This window comes from Anastrepha obliqua, chromosome 5, assembly GCF_027943255.1.
Source record: "Anastrepha obliqua isolate idAnaObli1 chromosome 5, idAnaObli1_1.0, whole genome shotgun sequence".
Classification (NCBI taxonomy): Eukaryota; Metazoa; Arthropoda; class Insecta; order Diptera; family Tephritidae; genus Anastrepha; species Anastrepha obliqua.
This window is the reverse complement of record NC_072896.1, coordinates 80,863,290-80,886,604: the sequence shown is the minus strand read 5'-3', so window position 1 is coordinate 80,886,604 and position 23,315 is coordinate 80,863,290. Positions and strand designations below refer to the sequence as shown.

The 23,315-nt window shown below is 35.5% G+C and overlaps 1 protein-coding gene across 1 annotated transcript in view; it reads left to right on the top strand.

Moving 5' to 3' along the window:
- The first annotated feature begins 1,352 nt into the window (after window positions 1-1,352).
- The window catches only part of LOC129248850 (uncharacterized), an 83,315-nt gene continuing 61,352 nt past the window's right edge, over window positions 1,353-23,315 (top strand). The window contains exons 1-2 of the mRNA XM_054888462.1: window positions 1,353-1,398; window positions 18,554-18,762. Coding sequence (XP_054744437.1) covers window positions 1,353-1,398; window positions 18,554-18,762 — 255 coding nt within the window. The remainder of the gene's footprint in view (window positions 1,399-18,553; window positions 18,763-23,315) is intronic.

Below are 23,315 nucleotides of genomic sequence, written 5' to 3'. Positions count from 1 at the left end.
TAATGGAGTTAAATAAAAATACTTTTAGAATCATCACAGGAATCCTAGGAGGACATTGTAGATTAAATCATCATCTTAATAATCTGAGGATATACTCCAATGGAATTTGCAGGTTCTGTAGCGTTGAAGATGAAACCATCAAACATATGTGGGCTTCGTGCGCAGCACTGAGGCACAAGCGACACGAACACCTGCCTAAACATATCGTACCAGAGGTTGAAATAAAGCACAATAAAATATGAAAAATACTAAAATTTATGGAGGAAATTTGCCTCAAAAAAATACTCTAAATCCACGAAGCAGCACAATAGACCTGGATTGGTTTTGGGTGAACCAGTGCAAAGTCATAATGATCACTGCAAAATGATACTTGTGTGCGAAAGTTTAAAAAAGCTATTATTTTGTTCAAAATGTGTTTATATTTTCTAATTAAAACTAATTAAAGCATCAATAAAGTAAAAGAAAAGTTGATCGGTAACGGCAAATTAACCATCAGAGAGCGCCAGAGGACTTAAACATTGCTTATGAATCCGTTCAGGACATTGTAGGTAATGATTTGTGTTTGCGCTGTGTTGTTGCAAAGTTGGTAGCAAAGAAATAGAATTTCATGCAGAAAAGGGACCGAGTGGATATCTCCAAAAACATGACTTCCAAGGGTAAATGTAACCCAGCATTTATGCAGCGCATCATTATTGAAGACTAGGCGTGGTTTCGTTATTACGAGACGCAATCCAGACATCAGGCGAGTGAGCGAAGAGTTCCGAATGAACCAAGTCCACAAAAACGTCACATCGTTTTTAGCCAAAAAAGAAAGCGATGCTCACGGTATTTATGGATTACAATAGTATTGTAGACTAGAAATTTTCGCCAGGGATTCAAATAGAAAACTATTATTTAGGCGTTATAAGACGTGAAGCAATTCGCCAAACAACTCGTGTATTTTGCAACATGATAACGTACCGTCGCAGAGTGTTATCATTATCCGAGAATTTTTAACGTAGAACTAAATGCCTACCATCCAACAACCACCGAATTCACCTGGTAGGCTGGCTGTGATTTTTTCTATGTAATCGAGTGAAAAAATCTCTACGGGGAATACGTTTTAATAGTCGAAAGGAAATAATGGAATAATTTAAAAGGTCTCTAATGGCTGTACCTAAAATAGAGTTCCAGTTGTGTTTCGAGAGCTGGACCTAACGTTGGCATAAGTGAAATGCGGTTGATAGGCAGTAATTTGAATGCGATTATATCAATTTTGAGGAATAAATTTGTAGACTTAGTTTTCTGAATATATTTTGGGAACTTTTTGATCAAGCTGATATTTTGAAATAGCCAGAGAATGTTCATTACAAATGGGTAGCTTGTATCCAGCGCATAGCTACACCGCCTTACATCGAAGTGAGTCACATAGCACAACTTGCAGTAACTGGTAAACGGTCGATTACATTCTTTGTGGGCTCTACAGGAGCTACTGCTTCGACAACAATTGGACAACCTAAATATTCAGACACTACTCCAATGGCAATGCCCGGCCTTCGAACGTATTTCTGTCTTGAAAATGCTACTGATAAGAAACAAGCACTACAAATAAGAGCCTAATACCCAATACAGGATATTTGCGCCAGTTATATTTATTTATAATATGTATATTTCAATTTTTGTCGCGAAGTTTCGATATTCATTCTGTACATCGTTGTCTGTGATCTGTTTTCTATTTCGATCTTTGTAAATTGCTTCACGAGGTCCTTCAGAAAACATTGCCATGAATTCGTGGATATCGTAGAAGCTTTATATGCTGTAGAATCGTAGAAGCTTTATATGTTTTGATACACACATACATATATACGCGGTTAGTGCTGATATGTCAATGCTTCTTCTTGATTGGCGCGATAACTGCTTAAGCTATTTTGGCGGAGTTAAGCAAAGCGCGCAAGTCGCTTCGTTCTCGTGCTAGGCAGCGCCTGTTGGAAACAACAAGTAAAACACCTGATCTTTCCAATACAGAGAAGGACTTTATTCTTCTTCCACCGCATCGAACACTTGCAGAGCCGGCGCGTTTGCATCCATTAATTTATCCATGTCAAATATGTTGTACAAAATTAGTACGGCCCTCTTTGCATTCTTCGCTTCATACCAAACATTTTGTTCATAGTGACTACTTTCCTTTCTGTGCATTTGTAATGCTGAATCACAGCAGGTTTTTTCTTTGGGTCAGAAGATATCCTACTCTGCGTTTCGATATGCTGATGACAAATTTGCCGATTTAGTTTTATTAAGCACATCATAAATTTACTATTTTAATCACCAAACTGATTTGAATTTATTTCATTCGGGCTGGTTGTCTTCATTTTTTTAGTATGTAATTTATTTATTTATCATTAGAGTTCCAACTCTACATAATTGTGAAGTCTTCAGGAATCGTGCCAGCCGAAGACTTGTAAAAAAATCTTCACAAGTAATGTTACGCTTAGTGGAAGCAATGGTCTGCACAAGACTATAGTGCTAATGATGATGATGAATATTACGACCTGTGTTTTTATATCTTCCAACGAAGTCCATTGCTATTCACTCTTCTTGCTCTCCTTGGTTGACTTCACGAGTTGTGGCTTCTTTATGTGAAGCACTTAAAGTGCAATGAATGTTGAGCAGAAGTGAAGACGGGGTTAATTTCTCTAGCTCCTCTTTTTTCCAAAGCCCCATGCGTATCCTACACCAAATTTCTTTCCAAATTCAAGTGTTTAACTTCAGTGTACTACCGGTGTACATTAGTGTAGAATTTCTTTTTCGTAAACACATAAAATTATTTAATTTATCTCAATTTTCTCTGACTACAAAACACTGTACAAATATTATATTTCCATTGCAGCCCTATTTCCCTCCTTCACACCTCAACCTGTGCACCTTCTAAATATATTGAAAGTCTATGTATTCGTACATCTACAATTTTACTTTCCTACTGTTATTTGCCCTCTGACATTATTGCCATGAAAATGAACAGAAATTAATAATTTACCAGGAAACCACTTTACTGGACAGGAAGAAAGTTTTCAGAAAGTGTGTGCGTTGACTGCGAATGCCAGAGAATAGCAGCTAGAACCAGATATGCACGCATAGAAGCGAAAGGCAAAAAGTAAGTAAAGTTCAAACGCCTACAAAAGTTCTGTTCTTGCTGCCTCTAATGGCAAGGAAAGTAACCACGCAATAAATAAGTGTAAATAAATTATTTTTCTGCTCCACGCATAGACATTCAGTTGATAACTGTGTATAGGTGCGAGCACACACATACACATATGCATTAGTAAAAATCACATTAATAATCGTAACTGATGTGTAATACACCAGGGTAAAAGCTTGATATTTGATGCTCTACCTTTTGCTGTAACGGTATCTTTCAGCTTTCACAAACAATATTTTGATTACTGTACTTCTTGTGGTTTTATTTTTATATCTCTATGGGCGCGTTCGATATGTCCAAATGCTCTGTTACTGCAAATCTATTCAGATACCCCAGTATAAATTACATGTCTTGAATAAATTATAATACTTCATTTGCACTGTTCCCTTCTAGGGGCCTTCAGGAAATTAGTTGTGTGAAGATTTTGTGAATTTTATTCAGTGTAGGGAAGGCCTCAGCAGTACTGGTAAATATCAATATGAGTGGCTTACTTATGTACAATACTAGTAGTTATATTTAGTTTTGGCGAATCTCACTGATATTCTAACTAACATGAAATGTCTTAAGATATTTTGTAATAAATGAATAACAAAGCTTATCAAAAGAAATTTTTTATAAGCAATAAGATTCGTTCAAGGAAATATGGTAAAGATAGACAAGAATTATTAATAGTCACGAGTCAGTATTCTTTTAGCAGAACCAAAATGTATGCGTAGGCAGTTGTAGTATCCTTTTGTGTGAGTGAGTAAGTGCAAAGTGGTGCAAGTATTTTGAACAATATCATAAATTTTTCTGAAAATTTACTTATTTTTAGGCTTGAGTGTAGTAAGAAGGAAAGTGAAAAAATTAAAAAAAAATGTATAACTTTTAGATACATATATATATATATATATATTACGAGAAATATTTAAAAATATGGTATAGAGTTTTTGAAGTGACATTTAAAATTTTCTTAATTTCTTATTTCATATTTTTAACATATAATATATTTAAGTAATTGTATTATTTTTTTAGTATTAAATTTACTTTAAAGAAGTTATGTGGTAATAAAATTGTAACTTTCTTCAACAAAATTTTTGGATAAAAAAATGATTTTTCGCCATTTTGGGTAAACATATCCGTGGGACTCTTCTTATTTTTTTGTTTTTTCTAAATATTCAAATACGCACAGTGAACTAGTGAAAAATAAAACTCACCACAGAATAATTTTATTTCCAAAATATAATTTCTTTTTCAAACTTTTTTTTAGTGCATTTTATGGGGAAAAAAAATTTATCACAATTTTACAAAGAATCGAAGATATTTCAGTTCACAAAACTAAATGGCATAATATTCAGTATTGAATAACTCTAAAAACTATTAATTACTTGTAATGGTTTAGCGTTAAATGAACTTTTTAAAGATAAAAAATTATACTTTTTGTTTGTTCATTTTTTGGAAAAAAAATTGTTTTTGATAATTTTCGAAGAACACTTCTTCAATGCTTTTATTTAATTTTTTTTAATAGTAGCACTAAATGAACTTTTTAAAGATAAATATTACAATTTTTTTTTTAATTTTTTGGAAAAAAATATTTCTTTGATAATGTTTGAAGAACACCTCTCCTTATTTTTATTTTTATTTTTATCTTTTTTTTGTAATAATAGAATTAAATGAACTTTTCAAAGACAAAAAATTACAACTTGAAAAAAAGTTTTGAAAACAATTGTGTTAGATCATTTTTGAACAACACCTCTGACATTTTTTATTTAGTTTTAATAAAAGCATTAACTGAAATTTGTGAAGATACAAATTATAACTTTTTTTTAATTATTTGGGAAAAAAAATTGGTTTTTATAATTTGTTAAGAACAGCTCTCCCATTTTTGTTTTTATAATAGCATTAAATGAACTTTTTAACTTTAAAAAAATATTACTTTTTTTAATTTTTGAGAAAAAAAAAATGGTTTTTGATGATTTTTGAACAACACCTCTGCCATTTTTTATTTAGTTGTAATAATAGCATTAATTGAACTTTGTGGAGTTAAAAATTATAACTTTTTTTTTAATTTTTTGGGAAAAAAGATTGTTTTTTATAATTTGTGAAGAACACCTCTCCCATTTTTGTTTCTATAATAGCATTAAATGAACTTTTTAACGTTAAAAAAATATTACTTTTTTAATTTTTGAGAAAAGAAATTGTTTTTGATGATTTTTGAGCTAAACCCCTCAATTTTTGTTATTTTTGTTTTTAATATTAGCAATAAATGAACTTTTTAAAGTTAGAAAATTATAATTTTGGAAAGCTAAGTTTTGGACATATATGGTTTTTGGCCATTTTTGAGGACTTCAGTCCAATTTTTTTTAATAATAGCATTAAATGAACTTTTTAAAGTTAAAAAATTATAACTTTTTTTAAGTTTTGGAAAAAAATGGTTTCTTTTTAATTTTTGAAGACTCGTCTCCCATTTTTTTATTTTTATTTTTAATAATAGCATTAAATGAACTATTTAAAGATAAAAAATTACAATATAACTTAAAAAAAAATAGAATAAAACTGTTATTGATCATTTTTGAAGAACACCTCTCCCATTTTTTTTTATAAATTTTTAATAATAGCGTTAAATGATTTTTTTGAATACAAAAAATTATAACTTTCTTTTAATTTTGAAAAAAATATTGTTTTGAAAGTATTTGAAGCACTCCTCTCCCATTTTGTCTACTTCTTTTTTATTTGTTTTTAGGAACAGCTGAGACTCATAAATCAGTAATCTATGTATGCGCATAAATACGCACAGCAAACCAGTGAAAAATAATTTGGTTTTAAAACCTACCACGAAAGCTTCTTTTTCCCCCCAAAAATTTTATTAAAGAAAAGTAATTTTTCGCCAAAATATTATCGTACACTTCACGAGTATTTTATGGCCAAACGAAACAGAAGAACGCAAAAACTGTTGACTTAGTAAGACATCGTTTTGGAAATTATATTTAGGAAATTTGCTTAGAAAAGCATTTTTCTGGTAAAAAATTACATTTCAGGTAAAAAGTTTATTAGAGAGGCGTGTAATTTCAAAATCGCGTAAAAAAGACCGTGTAAAAAGAGAATTGGTTCTATATTTACTTCCACCACAATAAGGGAAAATCGAGTTTTGTTGTTGTAGTAGCTTAAACATTCCTCATAAATATTAGAAAAGCGTTGCTGAAGTTACAGTCCTTGGCCGGACTTAAGTCCAGTGACGTCCTATTAAAGTGACGACTGCTGTGGCAATTTCATGCTATTCTCTTGCTCTTCTAAGGTCGCAGTGCGCCTCTTTCCCATTACCTGATTGATTCATGAGCTGAAATTTAAACGGCGTGTGCTCTTTCATTTTTCCCTATTATTTACCTCATATTTAGCGGCTTCATTTTCTGATTTTTCCATGAATGACTCGTTATGCTTTCAGAATACCAGCAAACATTCCTCTGGTGCGTCTATACTAATGCACATAAACTTTTATTGAATAATTTGCATGTATTACACAAATACTAAGGTAAATACCAGACACAAAAAAGTCTGAGTAAAAGCAAAATATGTAATAATAAAATTAAATTATTTCCCAACACTTTTTATTAAGTCGCATAGAAGAGAATGTGTCTATATGGGCAGGCATGGCGAGGATGAAGTACTTGAAACTAGAAAAATATGCGACCAATTTCGTTTGCCCACCCGTTAAAGGAATTTGCACCGCACTTTCAACCATCTAAACAAATAAATAAATAAAAGAAAGAAAGAAGAAAGCAACAAAAAACCAAAAAAAAAAAAAGAAGAGTCAGAGCAATGGAAACCGTGTAGGACTGCTGGCATGCTAGCGTCATGCCTTGAAGGCGGCTGTGTTGATGGCAATTTTGGCGGCATTGTTGCCGAAAAAATTTAAGCTCCATAATCTTTTATGCATGATTGCGACAGCGTGCCTCAAATATCGAACAGCAGCACGCAAATATGCAAAACATGCGTCATATTTGTATTATTTTGTTAACCTATTTTTTTCATCTTGAGACAGAAGAAAAAGCTAAGATTTTAGAACTGACAGTCAAATTGAACAGAGGATGAGTTATAAGTGAAACCAACACATGTTAACATATGGGCATGAGCACACATACACATAAAAGTATGTTATGTACAATGTAGTGGGGGGGTGTGTGCGCCTGGTTAACAGTTGTAAGAATATAGTACAGTAGCTGTGCATTGAATTATGAACGAGAAGGTAGTAAAAATAGTAAAAATTTCAGCCGCTTAAAAAGTATTGTATCGGAAGTTTTGGGCATGCATATCACTCATAAACTCTGAGAAGGTTAATAAATAAGAAACTTTATTGATTTTGACATAAGTGCTCATAGAAGTATGCCCCTAGAATATTTCAACAATTTTCAATGTGTAAAGTCTGAAGATTACGGCTAAGCAGTTGCGCGCACAAAAACCGCGTTTTTGCAACAAATCTTTTACATTTGGCTCTTAACCTGACCCCCAAAGAGCTCTTCATAATTGGCAATTTCATAAGCAACTCCTAGCTTTCACAGTTCTTTGTACAGAAACTGTATCTGTTTGCATAATTCGAAGCGTAGTCACGCGTTAGCGCACAAACAGCTGTTTGACAAGAGTCAGTGCGTGCTGATGGCGGCTGGATGGATGAATGCATGAATGTAGGAATGGACGGAATATTTATGAATGCATGTGTTACTGTGTGTGTGCTGCAAGCACTTGCCATGGTCATGGCATGGCGCGGAATTCAAATGATGCCAATATATTTTGCATATAAATTATATCACGCTTTCACACGAATGCGTTCATAGTCAAAAAGTCACATCCGTAATGCGTGAAATATTTCTACGTTTATGATTTTTATAATTTAATTTTCTCAAAGATATGAGGGTTTTAAATTCATATAAATGAAGTAATCCATTAATAATAAAAAAAAAAAACATTTACATCGCGGTTTGTGCGCTTGGCTCCTTCTCACGCCTCAGCATTAGCAGGCTATGTTCAGTAAGTTGCGCTAACACAAAAAAAAGAAACAAATGGCAATGATCATATTTTTCCATCACTTGCATATGACTTTTATGTTTCAGTTTGATTTATCATATAAGCCAAAAAGGGAGTCTGAGCTTGGTGAAGGCCTATCGGGGCGGTGTGCAGAAATTCCTGAAAGAGCGATTCAAGTATTTTTGAAATGGTCTTCAACTTTTTCTCAAAATTAGTTTTTTCAAAGACTTGAGTTTAATAAGAAGTAAAACGAAAAAAAAATCCAATATTAGGTGTGCAACTAAGTTCTCGCTATTTTTTTTTAATGAAAATACAACTTTATTCTGCAAAAATGGTTAGAAGTGAATCATTAAAAGTATTGCCCATCGCTGGCTACTACTTTTTTCCACCTTTCTGGTAAATCTCGTATAGCGTCGCGTTAAAACTGTTCCTCCTTTGAGGCTATCCACGGATCAAGCCATTTATTGATGTTTTCATATGAATGGAACTGCTGGTCAACTAGACCATGTGCCATCGATCGGAACAGGTGATAATCGGACGGCGCAATATTTGGAGAATTTCGCGGGTGGGGTAGAATTTCCCATTTCACTGTTTCCAGGTAGGTTTTAACGGGTTTGGCAACGAGAGGCCGAGAGTTGTCATGCTCTGGAATCACTTTTTCATGCCTTTCCGCGTATTGCGGCCGCTTTTCACGCAGTGCTCGGCTCAGTCGCATCAATTGAAGTCGATACCAATGCCCAGTGATGGTTTCGCTTGGTTTTAAAAGTTCTTAAGAAATAACAGCAACTTGGTCCCAACAAATACATACCACACACAACATTCGCAGCGTGAATATTCGGCCGAGGCGACGACGTAGAAGCAGGACCGGGCAGTCCCCATGACTTTATTTTCTTAAGATTGCTACAACGAATCCATTTCTCATCACCCGTCACGATGCAATGAAAAAATCCCTTCCTTTTTTGCCGCTGGAGCAGTTGTTCACTGGCGAAAAAACGACGATCAACATCCCTTGGTTTTAACTCATAAGGAACCCAAGTCCCCTGTTTCATGCATGCAATCGCTTGGAAATGGATTGGCGGGTAACTCCTAATACCGAAGGAAGCTCTTCTGCATTTTGAGCAATGCCTCCAATTCAGCGCCTTCGAAGGTTTTTGGCCTTCCTTCACGCGGACGGTCGTCAATATTAAAATCACCGTTTTTGAAGCGTCGGAACCAATCTCGGCATATTATTTCACTTAAAGCAGCATCTCCATAAACTTTTTGTAGCTCTCGATGCGCTTCAGCCACCGTTTTTTTTTTTCGAATGAAAGAGGAAAATCAAGACTTCACGCAAATGACGATTATTCCGCACAAAATCAGACATTTTCACAAAATCAAAAGCATATCATACCAAAACGAAATGACTAATGTGTCGAAGAAGTTTGTTTACCATATGTCTAAGCTTGGTTTATGACGTTTAGGTTATTGGATTAGAATCGACTAGCACACACTGCTGGCGGCATCTATTGACAAACAGCGGGAGCTTAGTTGCGCGCCTAAGAATTTTAGGAATTATTTCAATGTTGAGAATTTTCGTATAGAGTTTTTGGGTCGAAATATCTTTGGTTCGTTTTAGTATTTTCATAAAATGTAATTTTTTTTTCAACATAAAATATACTTTTGAAAAATGATGTATGTACATATCAGAAATATATCAATTCTTTTGTTATAAATTTTTGTGATTTTTTTGTTTTCAGCGCTTTAATTTTTTTTTTTTTTTTTAATAATATTTCAGCTGTGTTGCAATCCTCTGTAATCTCTGCTAGTTTCATGAAAGATTGATTGGTTTGTTGAAGAGGTGATTCACCAAGAGTTAGTGAGTTAGTTAGTATATACATCCGCACGATTTTATACCCACTTCCTAGCTACCAACAAGTTATACGGATTATTTCTTCACCACTATATCCAGTCTGTGCGATGGAGAAACCTTATAAGGTTGCTTACATCTATACCAGCCTGCTCTTCGAGATTTTCAAAAAGCATTTTGCCAAAGGTTAACATCCTCGTCTTTCGTAGGGTAGGGCATTCACACCTTAATTGGAAGCTAGTTTACTTTTTCTCCGGTTGATTACAACTAAGGCGGTGCATATTGCAAGCGGTGCCGAATTTCGCTGCTTGCTCTCCTATGGACCAAAAGCCAGTTATCACTGATGTGAGTCTACAAGCATACCTTCGTTTCATATTGGTCAATGTTGACATTTGTTTGAGATTGTAGGTGGGCCATTCTATTCACATCATTTTGCATATCGTCTGGTCTTTCCATCTATAGTCGGCGAATCGGAGGTATTTTAAGGAAATTGCATTCTTGATTGCACCCAATGGTGTAAATATCGATTCTGCAAGAACGTAATTCATTACAGATTCCCCTCTTGCTAATTCATCTCCTTTTTTGTTATCTTCAATCCGATGTCCCGGGACCCAGATTAAGGTATGTATCGTTATAATTTTCACTCTATATGCTAAGGCTACTCCTCCTTTGTTACATCAGTTTAGAGGTTGTCACAGCCGAATCCATTGCTGGGATTGCACCTTGCACCTATCCGAATGAATTGCTAACCTACAAGCTTCCTCAGTTGCCAATACTTCCGCTTGAAATACCCTGCAGGCATTAGGAAGACGTAAAACCTATATACCTGCTATATATGATGCCTGTCGAAGTTGCTTACTGAGAATTATTTATTCCATTCCTTCCGAGATGGAAAGAGAATAGCAGGATTCCTATTGAATGTCACCGTTGGAGCGATGTAGCCAGTCCTCTCCGAAGTGAACTGAGCTTGTCTTAATAATGCATTGGCCTGACCATACGTTTTTTCTTTTCAGCGACCGCTTCATTTAATATAAATGCACTCATTGTTGCCATATTTTTGATATAGAGATCTACCGAAATAACATATGTTAGTGCATAAAGAAACTCCCTAGGACATGATCGAACTACATCGACCATTATTGCACAGGCTTGTTTTTGTATTCTGCCAAGTAATTTGATATTGTAAATTCTTCCAAGCGCCTTGCACTAAACTGGCGATCGATATGATAAAATTGGTTGTATAACCGCCTTATACAAACACTAAGTTTACTCACGTTGAAGACTCCATCTTTTTCCAGGCATACGTTTATAGGCATACAGAGCAGGCTCCGCACGCGGCATCGCAATATGTTATGGGCCTGAGTGTGTCCCACAGTGGACAACCGCTTTAACCTAACGTAACCTATCGAAATATATATTTTTATAATAAACGCCTACACCCTCTTTGCGTGTTTGGCCGGGCTCTTCCTCCTATTTGTTATGCGTATGTTGATGTTGTGCTACAAGTGAAGATACCTACAATTTTAAGCCGACACCGCGCGGCAGATGACGCTTCTTTATGATGAGTTTTTCTTGGCAGAAATACTTCTTCCGTCATTTGGCGTTTCATACCAGTAGAATCGAACCAGTGCACTAGCGCTAGGTGGAATGATTGAAGTCTGGCACTATCCAGGTAGTGCCGCTAAGTCTCCGTTTTTATACTATTATGAGAACTCCAACGGGCAGATATCCAACCAGAACTTTTGGTGTAATGGAGAATATTGATGGGGCTTACGTTGGAACATAGCCCCAGTATGCCAAAGAAGGGATCACTTAGTGACCTTAAACGTCTAGCTGCCAAGCGCGGCTATTAACAGAGAAAATACCCAACAGTGTCCTTCTGTGAGAGGTCCCCGCAGCTTCTGCAGTGGTGATTAAATAGTAAACCTAGCTTTTCTGCATATGTGCCGATCGTCCAATGAACGGTAAACATAGCTACGAGTTTGGAAATTGTATGGAATGGAGTCCTCAGACCTTTCTGCGTCCAAAGGGTTCTGAACGTTCTGGAGCCAAATGGTTCTTAAAATAGTATACAAAGCATTAGAGCTTCGCCATTCTGAAGCTCCGGAGCTCTAGCGCCCAAGCGAAATAATATTCACTTTAGAATTCTCACAAAATTTCATCTCCTCAAGTCAACTATTATTATGAAAAATTTTGCTCTTAAAACCGCCTTGTCACACAAATACAAAGTGTTAATCGGATCTTTTGTTCCATTGACAAGACCTCGTTGACTAGCTGTCTTGCTGGAAAATCAATAGAACTCAGAAATAATGTTATGTTTTGCAAAGCCAATAGTTTAGTAGACAAATAATCTTTGACTTTGCCCTTTCATTTCGCGAAAATCTACTAAAGTTTCGCGCAATATGTATATAAAATAATATTTTCGCAGAAAAATAAAAAACAAAACAAAGCAAAGCGAAATAAAATGGCGGCATGTTGATGATGAAAGCGCTGGGTGGATAGATTCGATGGATATACAACTATTTGTATATCCAAATTTCTTGCAATTGTCATTGCGTAACGCTACGTCAGCTCTCCTGCAACCGATAGCCCCTTGGCAGTGCAGTCGCATGCCATGGCTGTTGTTTGACATTTTGGCTGCGCAATGCAATGCTATCATCAGCGCCAAGCTAAGCCAAACCAAGCCAAGTCAAACTTTGTCGTCGTTGCACTTTAGGGTTTATTTATCTGAGTTCGTTCCGAGTTTGTGATGCTTCAGTTTAGTTGTTGTACGTATAGAGCGTTTTTGTTGTTGCTGCTGCTATTTCGTTGTGCATTGTTGAAGCTAGTTTGTTTTATACGAAAATTCTACAGCGAACAACTCAAGTGCATTCAACTATTCCCTACGAGCAATTCCACTTTTGCTGTTATTCAGTTATTTCATTCAATGTTTTTTTCTTACTTTGTTTTTGCTTGCTTTTTTTTTCTTTTATTTTTGTTCTTGTTGTTTTGAGTTGTTCAATTGTGACATTGCATTGTCATTGCAATGCGATTTCTTTTCGGTTGTGGTTTTAAGTTCGCCTTTTGGTGGTTCTTACCCTTGTTTTTGTTGTTTTTTGTTGATATTATTTCTTCTATTTATTTAGCTCTTTGTTGTTCATTGCCATTGCTATTATTTTATTGTTGTTGCTCATAGTTATTTGTGCCTTAAATAACTTTCGTTTTTTTCTCACAAAGTCCTTGGTGGGTTGCTTGCCTCAGCATAAAACACTTGAGTGGGCTTTTGTTTTGTTGTCATTGTTCTTTTCTTTTTCTATTCTATTTGCCCTCTACTGATTTTATTCCAAGGTTTCTTAAGTACTTATTGCACTCGTGTCATTCCATATTGAGGTCACTGCACACAGCTTACACAATTTAGTTTTTGTTGCTTTTACTAAACTACTGTTGCTTTAAATAGATTTTTCTACTCATTTATCTTCGCTTTAAAAGCATTTGGCTAAAACGATAGAAGAAAAGAGTTATTCATTTTTGAGCTGCAACAAAAGAGTTCTATTATGTTTTTAGATACAAGGAAATTGCAATTTTTGGTAGCTCGTAGGTATATCGACGACGACTGCAGCCTTCTATGATATTAAATATGAAATAAAAGCGCAACCTATTATTTTCTTTTAACTCATTATCTAGTGGTTAAAAAGTTTCTCATAAAATGAGTCTGCCATTAGATGGTTCCATTTATCTGTCGCGCAGCCAGGAATTAGAAAACAGAAGAAAATCTCCGTTTGCAACCTCTTCAAATTTTAATTCTTTGAGTGAAAAGTTTCACTAATTATCTGCCCCTTAAAATGCCAAAGACATATTTTTTACTTTTTGATTTTTTGTTCTCCCATCCCGGCTGGCATAAAAATGCTTCTGTGGACATGGCAAATTTAAACAAGGTGAAGTCACTGAAGCAATAAAACATTTATATGTATTTTGTTTTTGCAATTTGTTAGTATGTGTGCCAAAATTTCAATCAAAATGTAAACAAACACACGAGACAACAACAGAGAAACACCTTGCTTTGAAGTTCAAAACAACAAATCCGAGGAAAAAAATAAAAAAATCATTGGCTCCACTAACAACAGCTTTAAATGGACTCCACGATGCACATAGTTAAGGTGCGTGGCCTACATCAGACCGTTAACCGGCTCTCAGAGATTTCGAAGTAATCAGCTCATTTGCTGATGTAAACCTTTGGTTTGGTTTGCTTAGGAAAGAAATCAACAGAGTCTCCACTAATATTACTTCGTTGCATTCTAAACAACGACTGATTGGACGAATGTGAAAATACGTGTGAATTGAGAGAGCAGAATTTTGCTGCCGCGTTTCCGATGACGGGCCAGCCGAAGATATTCATAAAATGTTGCTTCGGCTGCCAAACCTACTAGTCTCTCATCCTCGTGTATGGGCTCCCCATGCGTTTGATATTTTTGTTTTATGTTCCCCCGCTCATAATTGCTCTCTGTGATTAATGTAAATTTATGACACATAACTTGGTATATCCTAGCAACTGTAAATGATATGATTACACCGCTCATGACGAAAGAGTGCTTTCATGATCAAGACTCATACATAATTTTTATTCTCCTTTAAAAAAGTTAGTCTTAATTTTAAAGGTAAAATGCCAAGCTATAATTTTGTCATAATTAAAAAAACTATCGAAATTAAAAAAAAAAATATCTAAAACAAAACTTTTCTTTCCACTTTTTTACTTAAATACCACAGAGGTAATAAAACCACTTATCTTTTTCCACAAAATATGGTGACCTGTCGCTTCAAGTATCTTTCTGGTTGCGACCGCGTTTGTTTGTATTTGCCTAGCGACAAGCCGGGGTTAATAAAAAGTGGAGGAAAATTACAGTTTTAAATATTTATTTTGTTTTCCTTCGGATCAACAATCATTTGCACGAAAACAGATTTCCACGAATTCAAATCATTGAAGCCTTTTATCTCGGCAGCTACTCAATATTTCAACCAATTCATGCTACTTACTGCATAGTAAAGCAACTTTACCAAATTTCATCAAAATCGAAGCTACGAACTAGGAAATTTTTTGGCATTGACCTGTTTTGCGGCATATAATATATCAGTCCATTATTCTCAGCTTGATGGTTGATCTTGCAGAGCTAGTGATGGTTGACCTTGCAGAGCGAGTTTCGTATTTGATACAATATTGATCTTGAAGTATAGCTATCTTTTGTGTTACTAATGTAATAACTAGTGTAATAATTACCTTGATAAAAAGAGTACACAAGGAGTGATCAACATCAGACTGCTAAACGAATTTGAAGGAATCAGCAGATCTGCTGACGTCAATCTACACGGCTCGTATACGAAAAAAAAAAAATAATTGCGCTGGTGATATGAGAAAAAATGAACGCAACCCCACTGTTTGTTGCGTCTAACTGCTTGGACTAGCGTCAGAATGCGTGTGAAAAAAGGGGACAGAATTTTGCTGCCGATGACGTAGGAGGCAAAGTTCCTCTCACAAGTGTGATTCAGATGATCAGACCTTGTTAGCTATCATCCTTGATTAACAAGCTATCTACAAACGACTAACGACTCTAGATCTCTTTGCTATTAGCAGTGTGAGTGGTCAAAGCGAAACAGAAGAAGGATGTTGGAGTTCGAAAGACTGAGTACGAATTTTTAAATATCGAAAATGTGTGAACACAATTTTACAGTAAATTACGTAAAAATAGAAGCAATAGAAAAAATAATTGGATTGAGGATATCTAAACCTAGCATGTGTAAATTAAAAGAAGTGAAGGGAATCGGAAGCCAAACGGCTGGGTTCCATTTGTTGCAGTGCTTCCCAAACGAGAGTAATGAGAATAAAACGCCAGACACGGAGCCACTACTAGAACTTAGCGATTCGATAGTTCCATCCTATAGTTTCATTATTTAGACCCACAATACGAAGTAAAAGTAAATACTACTCGATTACACTCACATGAAGGGGAAGATATAAAGGCAGAGTTTTCTCGCTCTTATTGGACATTCAAATAGCTATGCTATCTTAAATAATTATTTAATAAATAATTAAAAAAATTTATTTAATTCATGAAATAATTTGTATGTCCAAATTTATTGTATACTGTATTGTATTTGTATTTATTTGGATATGATTTCGAATATTTGCCCACCTCCAACTTTCCTAACGAACTGCAGTCTATCAGTAAAATTTTGAGGGTCATTTTCGAGAAAATCTGGTCATATTTCTGCTACAACCCAGTCAATGTTGGCTTCCTGCTCACCACTTGTAGCTGGCTTGTTAGCGTACACTGGGAGGACTATTTTTTCGATTTTTATGATCACGGGATTTTCGGGATCTCGTTACTGAAATATTGGGATTCCGGAATCAGTACCGTGACTTACATATTTTTATTTTCGACCAACTAAATTAAAAAAAAACGCTACAAAGTTTGCTATAAAAATTAAGTCAATGCAGGTTTTTTTACTATAAAAGGCGATTTTTCTAGCTGAATTTCATTTGCTTCATAATCCCGAGATGCTCAAAAATACTATCCCGGGATTGAAATCTCTAGCGTACTTCAATGTATCGAAAATATGCAACGTCCTTAGCGTGCATCAATATCTTATAAGAGTATAAAAAGATACAAATCCCGAAAATGCCGGCACTTTTGATACTTAGTCCCGGAGTTTTTGGTGACTTAAATAATAACGGTGTGTCTGGATTGACCTCCCTAGCTTACATTAATGACTGAACATATCCCACAAAAAATAATCGAGTGGTGTGAAGTTATAATATATGAATTAGCCGGCCAGTTAGCAGGGCCAAATCGAGAGGTTGAAAGCATTACCTTTAAATTTCGTTTTTAACAAATGAATAATTTTCACTAACGAAGCCATTCAGTCAAGAATGAGGCTCCTCACTGAACATAATTTTTTGGCAAAAAAGCAACTGTCTCTAAATTTTCCGCAACAAAATTAAAAAAAAAAACCTATGTCGATTGATATGATGGGTGTGTTCGCCGCACTCAATAATTGCAGCAGTATTGCGACTCTGTTACTTTTTGATGGCCTGTTGCTGACACTCAGCTGATTAGCTGCCACAATATTGCAGGTGTTCTTTCACGTCGAACGTTGTTTTTTTTTTTTTTTTGAAAATACGAAAACTTAGACCAATAACTTCGTTTCAGTCGAACCTAATTTTTATATAAAACCAATAAATAGATCATATTAGACTCGCAGGCGGTATTTATTATATAAAAACTAATCTTTCCTCTACCATTTCTGCATGTAAAAAAAAGTAAAAAGCTGGTGCTGCCCATCAGATTGTCAACATTTTACTGACAGACTGCGTGGTGCTGGTATTGTGCAGCTCTTATGAGACAGAACGTGATCCTATCGTATAAAAAGTAGCACTACTCCAATTATTACAGTTAGAACCCAACCGATCTTGAAGTTATTATCCAAAGTCTTTTGTCACAATGTTGCCAAAAATTATAGTTTAAATTTTTAATTTTATCTCTATCTGAATTTTTCTGCTCTCTAAGTTTCTTTTCTATACTAAAATTCACAATCGAATTATTCACACTGACAAAAAAAAAAAAAAAAAAAAAAAAAAAAAAAGTTCGAATTTCATTGCTCTTTAAAACCTCGTTCTCAGCAAAGTGAATGTCGCTCACGAGTTTTCATGCAGGAACGCCCCTTGGATTGTAGCTGCTCTGTTTTGAACTCTCTCTGCGGAGGATACTTGCGAAGCTGCTAGAAAAATTAAGGAGTTACGAACAAAATAAAAATATTGCCTGAAAACAATTCACCTTAAATAGAAATATATTTTTTACTAAATCTTAGCCTATAGTTTTATACAACTTTTTTGTTCTCCCTCACAACTCAGTGTGGACTAAATACATTTGAGCCGCTAAAAAAAAAAAATATTCCGCCACTATTGACCACAGCGCCGGAATACTTATTTCGCTCTGAAACGTGTATGAATCAAAAATTGAATTATTCCATGAAATCAGAATCTTAACGGCGCACTGCAAACCGGCAGTATAGTGGTTGCAGTCTGCAGTGGTCGCTAGGCTTGTCAGGCATGAAAACAATAGTCCTAAAAAATGCAAATACCAAAAGCCAAAAGCAAAGCGCTTAGAGCCTTACAACAAAAACAAAAAAAAAAAAAAATCATAAAACGAAAATCACAAATGGCAGCCGAGTGACTTTTATTGAACTGGTAATCCATTGCGAGTGTTCCCGTTACATCCTTCAGTGTTGTTTTGAGTGTGCCGCAGTTTTTATGTCGTGCACGATTTGTGATTTTCCCTGTTGTTGTATTTCGATTTGTACTTCAGCTGACGTTTTTTGTTATTGTACTCGTTACACAACCACTTCATGTTTGCTGTAGCCAAACACCGTTATTTTTTTATATCTCTGCTTTTATGCGCCGACTGTTTTTGCTTTTTTTCTGTTTGTTGTCGCTTGCCATTCCATATTTGAATTTTATGGTGTTTTTTTAACGATTTTCTATTTGTGTTTTTGTGTTTTTATAGATATCAGCTTCAGTTTATCGATGACGGAAGTGCGTATACCGAAGCATATCATGCGGCATGAGGATGCTGTGCTGGGTTGCAAATACGATTTGGATGGCGAATCACTATACTCAGTTAAGTGGTATAAAGACGGTTTTGAATTTTATCGCTACGTACCGCGGGATATGCCACCTGGACAGGTGTTTCCACTACCGGGTGTTGATGTTGATGTAAGTATGCGACTGTATTTTTATTGAATTTTTCTTTTGCTATACTTGGCCACTGAATAAATCGCTGAAAGCCTAGAAATTTTGCGTGCTAAGATTTTTTAGTAAAGAGGCATGCAAAGTACCAGTTGTCTAAGAAAGCTCGTACGGTATTTGAAACTTCCGATAATCTTCGTGCTTTATTAAGGGTAAAAGTCATGTTTTAAAAAAAATGTTTCAGCGGCACAGATTATTCGGCTATTTTCATTTAATAAAGTAGTATTTAAATAACATTTCTCCAATTTTTTATTGCAAAGTATTGAAAATTGAACGAGTGTGCGGAATTTCAGAAAGCGCCGCCAAAAAAAGTTGGAATTCAAAAGAATATTAAAGGTGCAAAGGACTGCATGTAATGGCATTATCGGAGCATGTAGAACTTGCCCCAGTGCTGTCATGAATATCGCTTTGCACTTACGACTTTTACGTTATTTTCATCGCTGCTCAAAGTGCAATCAGATTAAATGAGGTTGGCCTCTGGAGTCAATCTCTTCAAGAACAAGGTAGCATTTTTGAGCGGTTAATACCGCATTTCTCTGAACTTAGCACAGACCCCTCTATTCGCAAACTGGAGTTTGAGGGTCTTGCTAGGACAACCATTCCAAGTAGGTAGTATTGGAACGAGGAGAAAATCTGCACCGAAGCTGGTACCTCGGTCTTCACTGGCGGCTCCGACATGGAATCGACAATTGGTGGGATTTTCTCTAAATCAGGCAATTTTTCTACATCGTTAAAATTGCAGAATACTGTTAATGCTTTTCAGGCATCAGGCTTTGTAATCCTGCGGGCATGTAAAATGCTAGGGAACGTGGAAGCGATAGAGATAGTAACATTTTTTTCCAACAGTTAAGCCGCGATGAAGGCTCTGACTACGCCATTTTATAGATCTAATCTAATAGTAGTAATAAAAATAATACTGTAGTAAGCAGGAGATCAAATATTTTGGGTGTGCAGATACCATTTCTTTGCACAGGAACACAACGGGAAATAAAAATGATGATGAATTTGTCAGAAAGGGGACTGAATTGATCTTAGAGTCCTTCCACTCGCTCCTCAGCATCCCTCGGACTCCCACCCGCTCCTCATTGGGAAAATACTTGCTATTTTAGTTTCAGTGGGCTTTTACATTCATTCAAGAGTTTCTTTTTACAATTTTCTCTAAACTAGAATTACTCACTCACTTTGAAGTAGCTAAAACATTGTACAAAAATATTAAATTTTTATATTGTTTATTCTTAAAGATGTTGAATTTTTTTTTCCATATAAAAAAATTTTGTGCATTTGTTACAAAGCTAAAATGCTTACGCTTAGGGTGATCAGGCCAGTCGCTGTTTAATGAAGAGTTCACTCCTTAGTCGCAGAGGCCGATTGTGATGTACTGGAGAAGATGCTCGAGGTATATTAGGTTTGGGGCAGGTTTTTCTGTAAATCTCTGGGTGTACAAATATTCTTACTTCTGTCTGATTAGAAAAAAGTAGATATTTCCTATGACTTAAGACTGTTCCCATTTGAAGCTTACTCAAGCACAACATCTACAAAACAAGCTCACAATAATATTTTAAGTTCTTCAAGGTCTCATTTTGACACCACCATAATTTGAAACCAATTCGAGAATTGCTAAATATTTCCATAGTTTCCAATACCAACTCTTTGTATTATTCACTTCATTCTGACAAGCACTTATAAGTAAGATAATCAGGAGCATTTCCACCATCTTCAGAATTTGGGTTGTAAATAGCATACGGCGTCGTATGGCAATCCTAACGCAACTGCCATTCGCGAAACAAATTCTAGGTCTGATATAAAGATGCCTGCCGAAGTTGTTGCTATTCATTGGGATATGGAAATCCTCGATAGAGACCTGCATGTGCATTGCAAAGATTATTAAAGTAGCTGTAAGTAGAATTACAATGAATAGGAACCAGTCTGGCATTTTCTGTGTAGATTTGCATATTTTATTAGCAAGCCGATGATCACTTTAGAAGCGCTAGAGTGTAATTTTTTCTTGGATTTTTACAATTGCAGTCTACACAATATTTTGAATTTTCTCAACTGTACTTAGTTGTTGCTTCGGAGTTGAATTCTCAACAGTTATCTGCAGCTAAATTATATTTTTTAATTATAGAAATAGAGGTATACTACACATCCGAAAAGTTTGTGAATAGGTTTCAGGTTTTATCCACAACTTTTAAAACTACAGTATAGTGCACAAATTTAAGACTACCGTAGTTTATAAACCTTTCTCAAACTTGGAACATAAAGAAACATAAACTTGTTAGTATATATAAATCCGGATTCATTGCTTAGAGAGCCTAGTTTTTAATAGTTCTCGAGCCATTCCTTGTTATGGGATAACACACCATGAAGAAGAAGCTTAAAAGTGAAGAAGAAAGGCTAAGAGTCGTGAGTGGTAACAAATTATGTGTTCACGACAGGCAAAGTCTTTATTGGAGGCGGAGTATAAGCGAATGAGTTTCAGGCAACTCATAACCCTCTCTGAGGACCAACGGAGAATGCTCACTGGGTATTGCGTAGTCATCCGCACAGGAGTGAGATATGGTCCACAGACTCCTGTCTTTTCTGCGTACACCTTCTTCCCGAATGTGGCGCTACAGCGCGAATAATGTTGAGATATCTTGGGCGAATATGGCCGGATGCGGCCTTAAGAAAGGCATATACGCTCAAGCCCACCCAGCTTTATCTTCAATTTGTTAAGGGAACTGGGTTTGGATGCGGTTCTATGATGAGTAGAGGGCGCATAGAATTATTAGGTCGAAGTACAAATCTCATTATTATTCATTCATTCATACATAAAATGCACGCGAAAAAAAGTTCTACGCAAAAATACTGTAGATTGCGTAGCCGGAGTTGGACTGATGAGGGTTATTATATTTATTATTCAAAGGCATTCAAATGCATGAAAAAAAGAATTCTTAGTATATGTAAGTATACAGTTTTATTCTATAAAGTCCAACCCTTAGAATTTCAATTAGGTTCGTTGCCCAAAATTAAATGCTTTTGTTAAAAACTAGAAGAAAATACAAATTTTGGTACTTTAAATTTAATACATATATTTGACTTCTACTCTGGTGGTCTTAAATTTTCGCGCAATACTGTACGTAAGCATAAGCAAGACTCAGCAAAAAAAGGTTTCGGTCAATGCTATATAAACCTTTGTATTTTCTATTCCCGCTGTTATTTTCATCAAAAATAGTTAAATACGATTGCTCCAGTTGTGTGACCTCCGCCCCAATGTATGGAATATCGGATTAAGTGGAAAGTCATGTTGATCACTTGCCATTGAAAAGGAAAAAATTACACCAATTGAAAGAACAACATACAGAAAAATGAAAAGAACTTGCGGCTTCCGCCAACAGACAACATTTTCGTAAAAAGTTGTGGGAAAAGTAAGTTTGCAAGTGTTTTTGAGGGTGAGCTTCACTGCTTGTGTGTGTGCTTCCTTCTTACTTGTGTGGGTGGGTATAAAGGAAATCAACTTCTCACTACTCGAATAACGCAGATACGTATTTTCAACTTGTGACAGTTTCAAAACTGACAACAACAACACCTTTATACTAAACGCAAAACATTTTTCTTTATCCTTTGCCTCTAACGGAAAATATACACACACACATACACACTAAAGCAATATGTGGTTGCGGCTGCGGCGGACGACAAAGCTGCAACAGTTGATTGCTTAAGAAAATATTTACGCGTGCAAGCGAACGATGTGGTGATTGTGTATAAGAACCATGCAACAAATCGAATTTTCTCTTAGCGAGTAGCGCGGAATCAAAGGGGATGCCGCTTAACGTTCACTGCCCAGCAAATATTTGTCACTGTATTGAAATTAGTATGTGGTTACAGTCTTTTGCTCTGGTTAATATTTTTTTAAGCGAGTTTCATTGGTCACTGAACTTGCTTGAACTGGGATTTTATAAAATTAAAATTAATTTATTGTATGAAAGTCAGGTTTTGCGGTTTCGAAAATATTTCAAATTATTTTTGGTTTTGAATTTTCCTTTCTTTCCACGAGTTTTTATTTAAGTAAGCAAAATATGAATAAAAATGAAAAATATCTAAAGAAGTTCAAAGAAATATTCACTTATTAATATTTTATATTAAAACGTTGTGTGCCCTCCATTGCAGCTTTTTATTTCCACAAAACGACTTCGAACAAAGTGAAAAAGGGTAGGTCGAGTCAATTTTTCTTCATTCTTTGATAGCTAAGCTCATGAAAGCCCTTGGTGTAGCACTAATAACTGGAACAAACAAATGTTTCTTGAAAATACCAGATAGGATGTTGACAAAATTACTTTTCAGACAGAGGAAGAGTGCACTACGAACCCTGATAAGACTAATTACGACGCACAATCCATGGGCACGACAAATGGACCATCATCATTGACCATCTTAGTTTGAGGATCACAGACTTAGATGGCAGATTTTTCGGTCTGATGCATTGAAAATGGATGAGCTACACTCCCTTTCACTCGACAAAGTATTAAGGTTCATAAAAC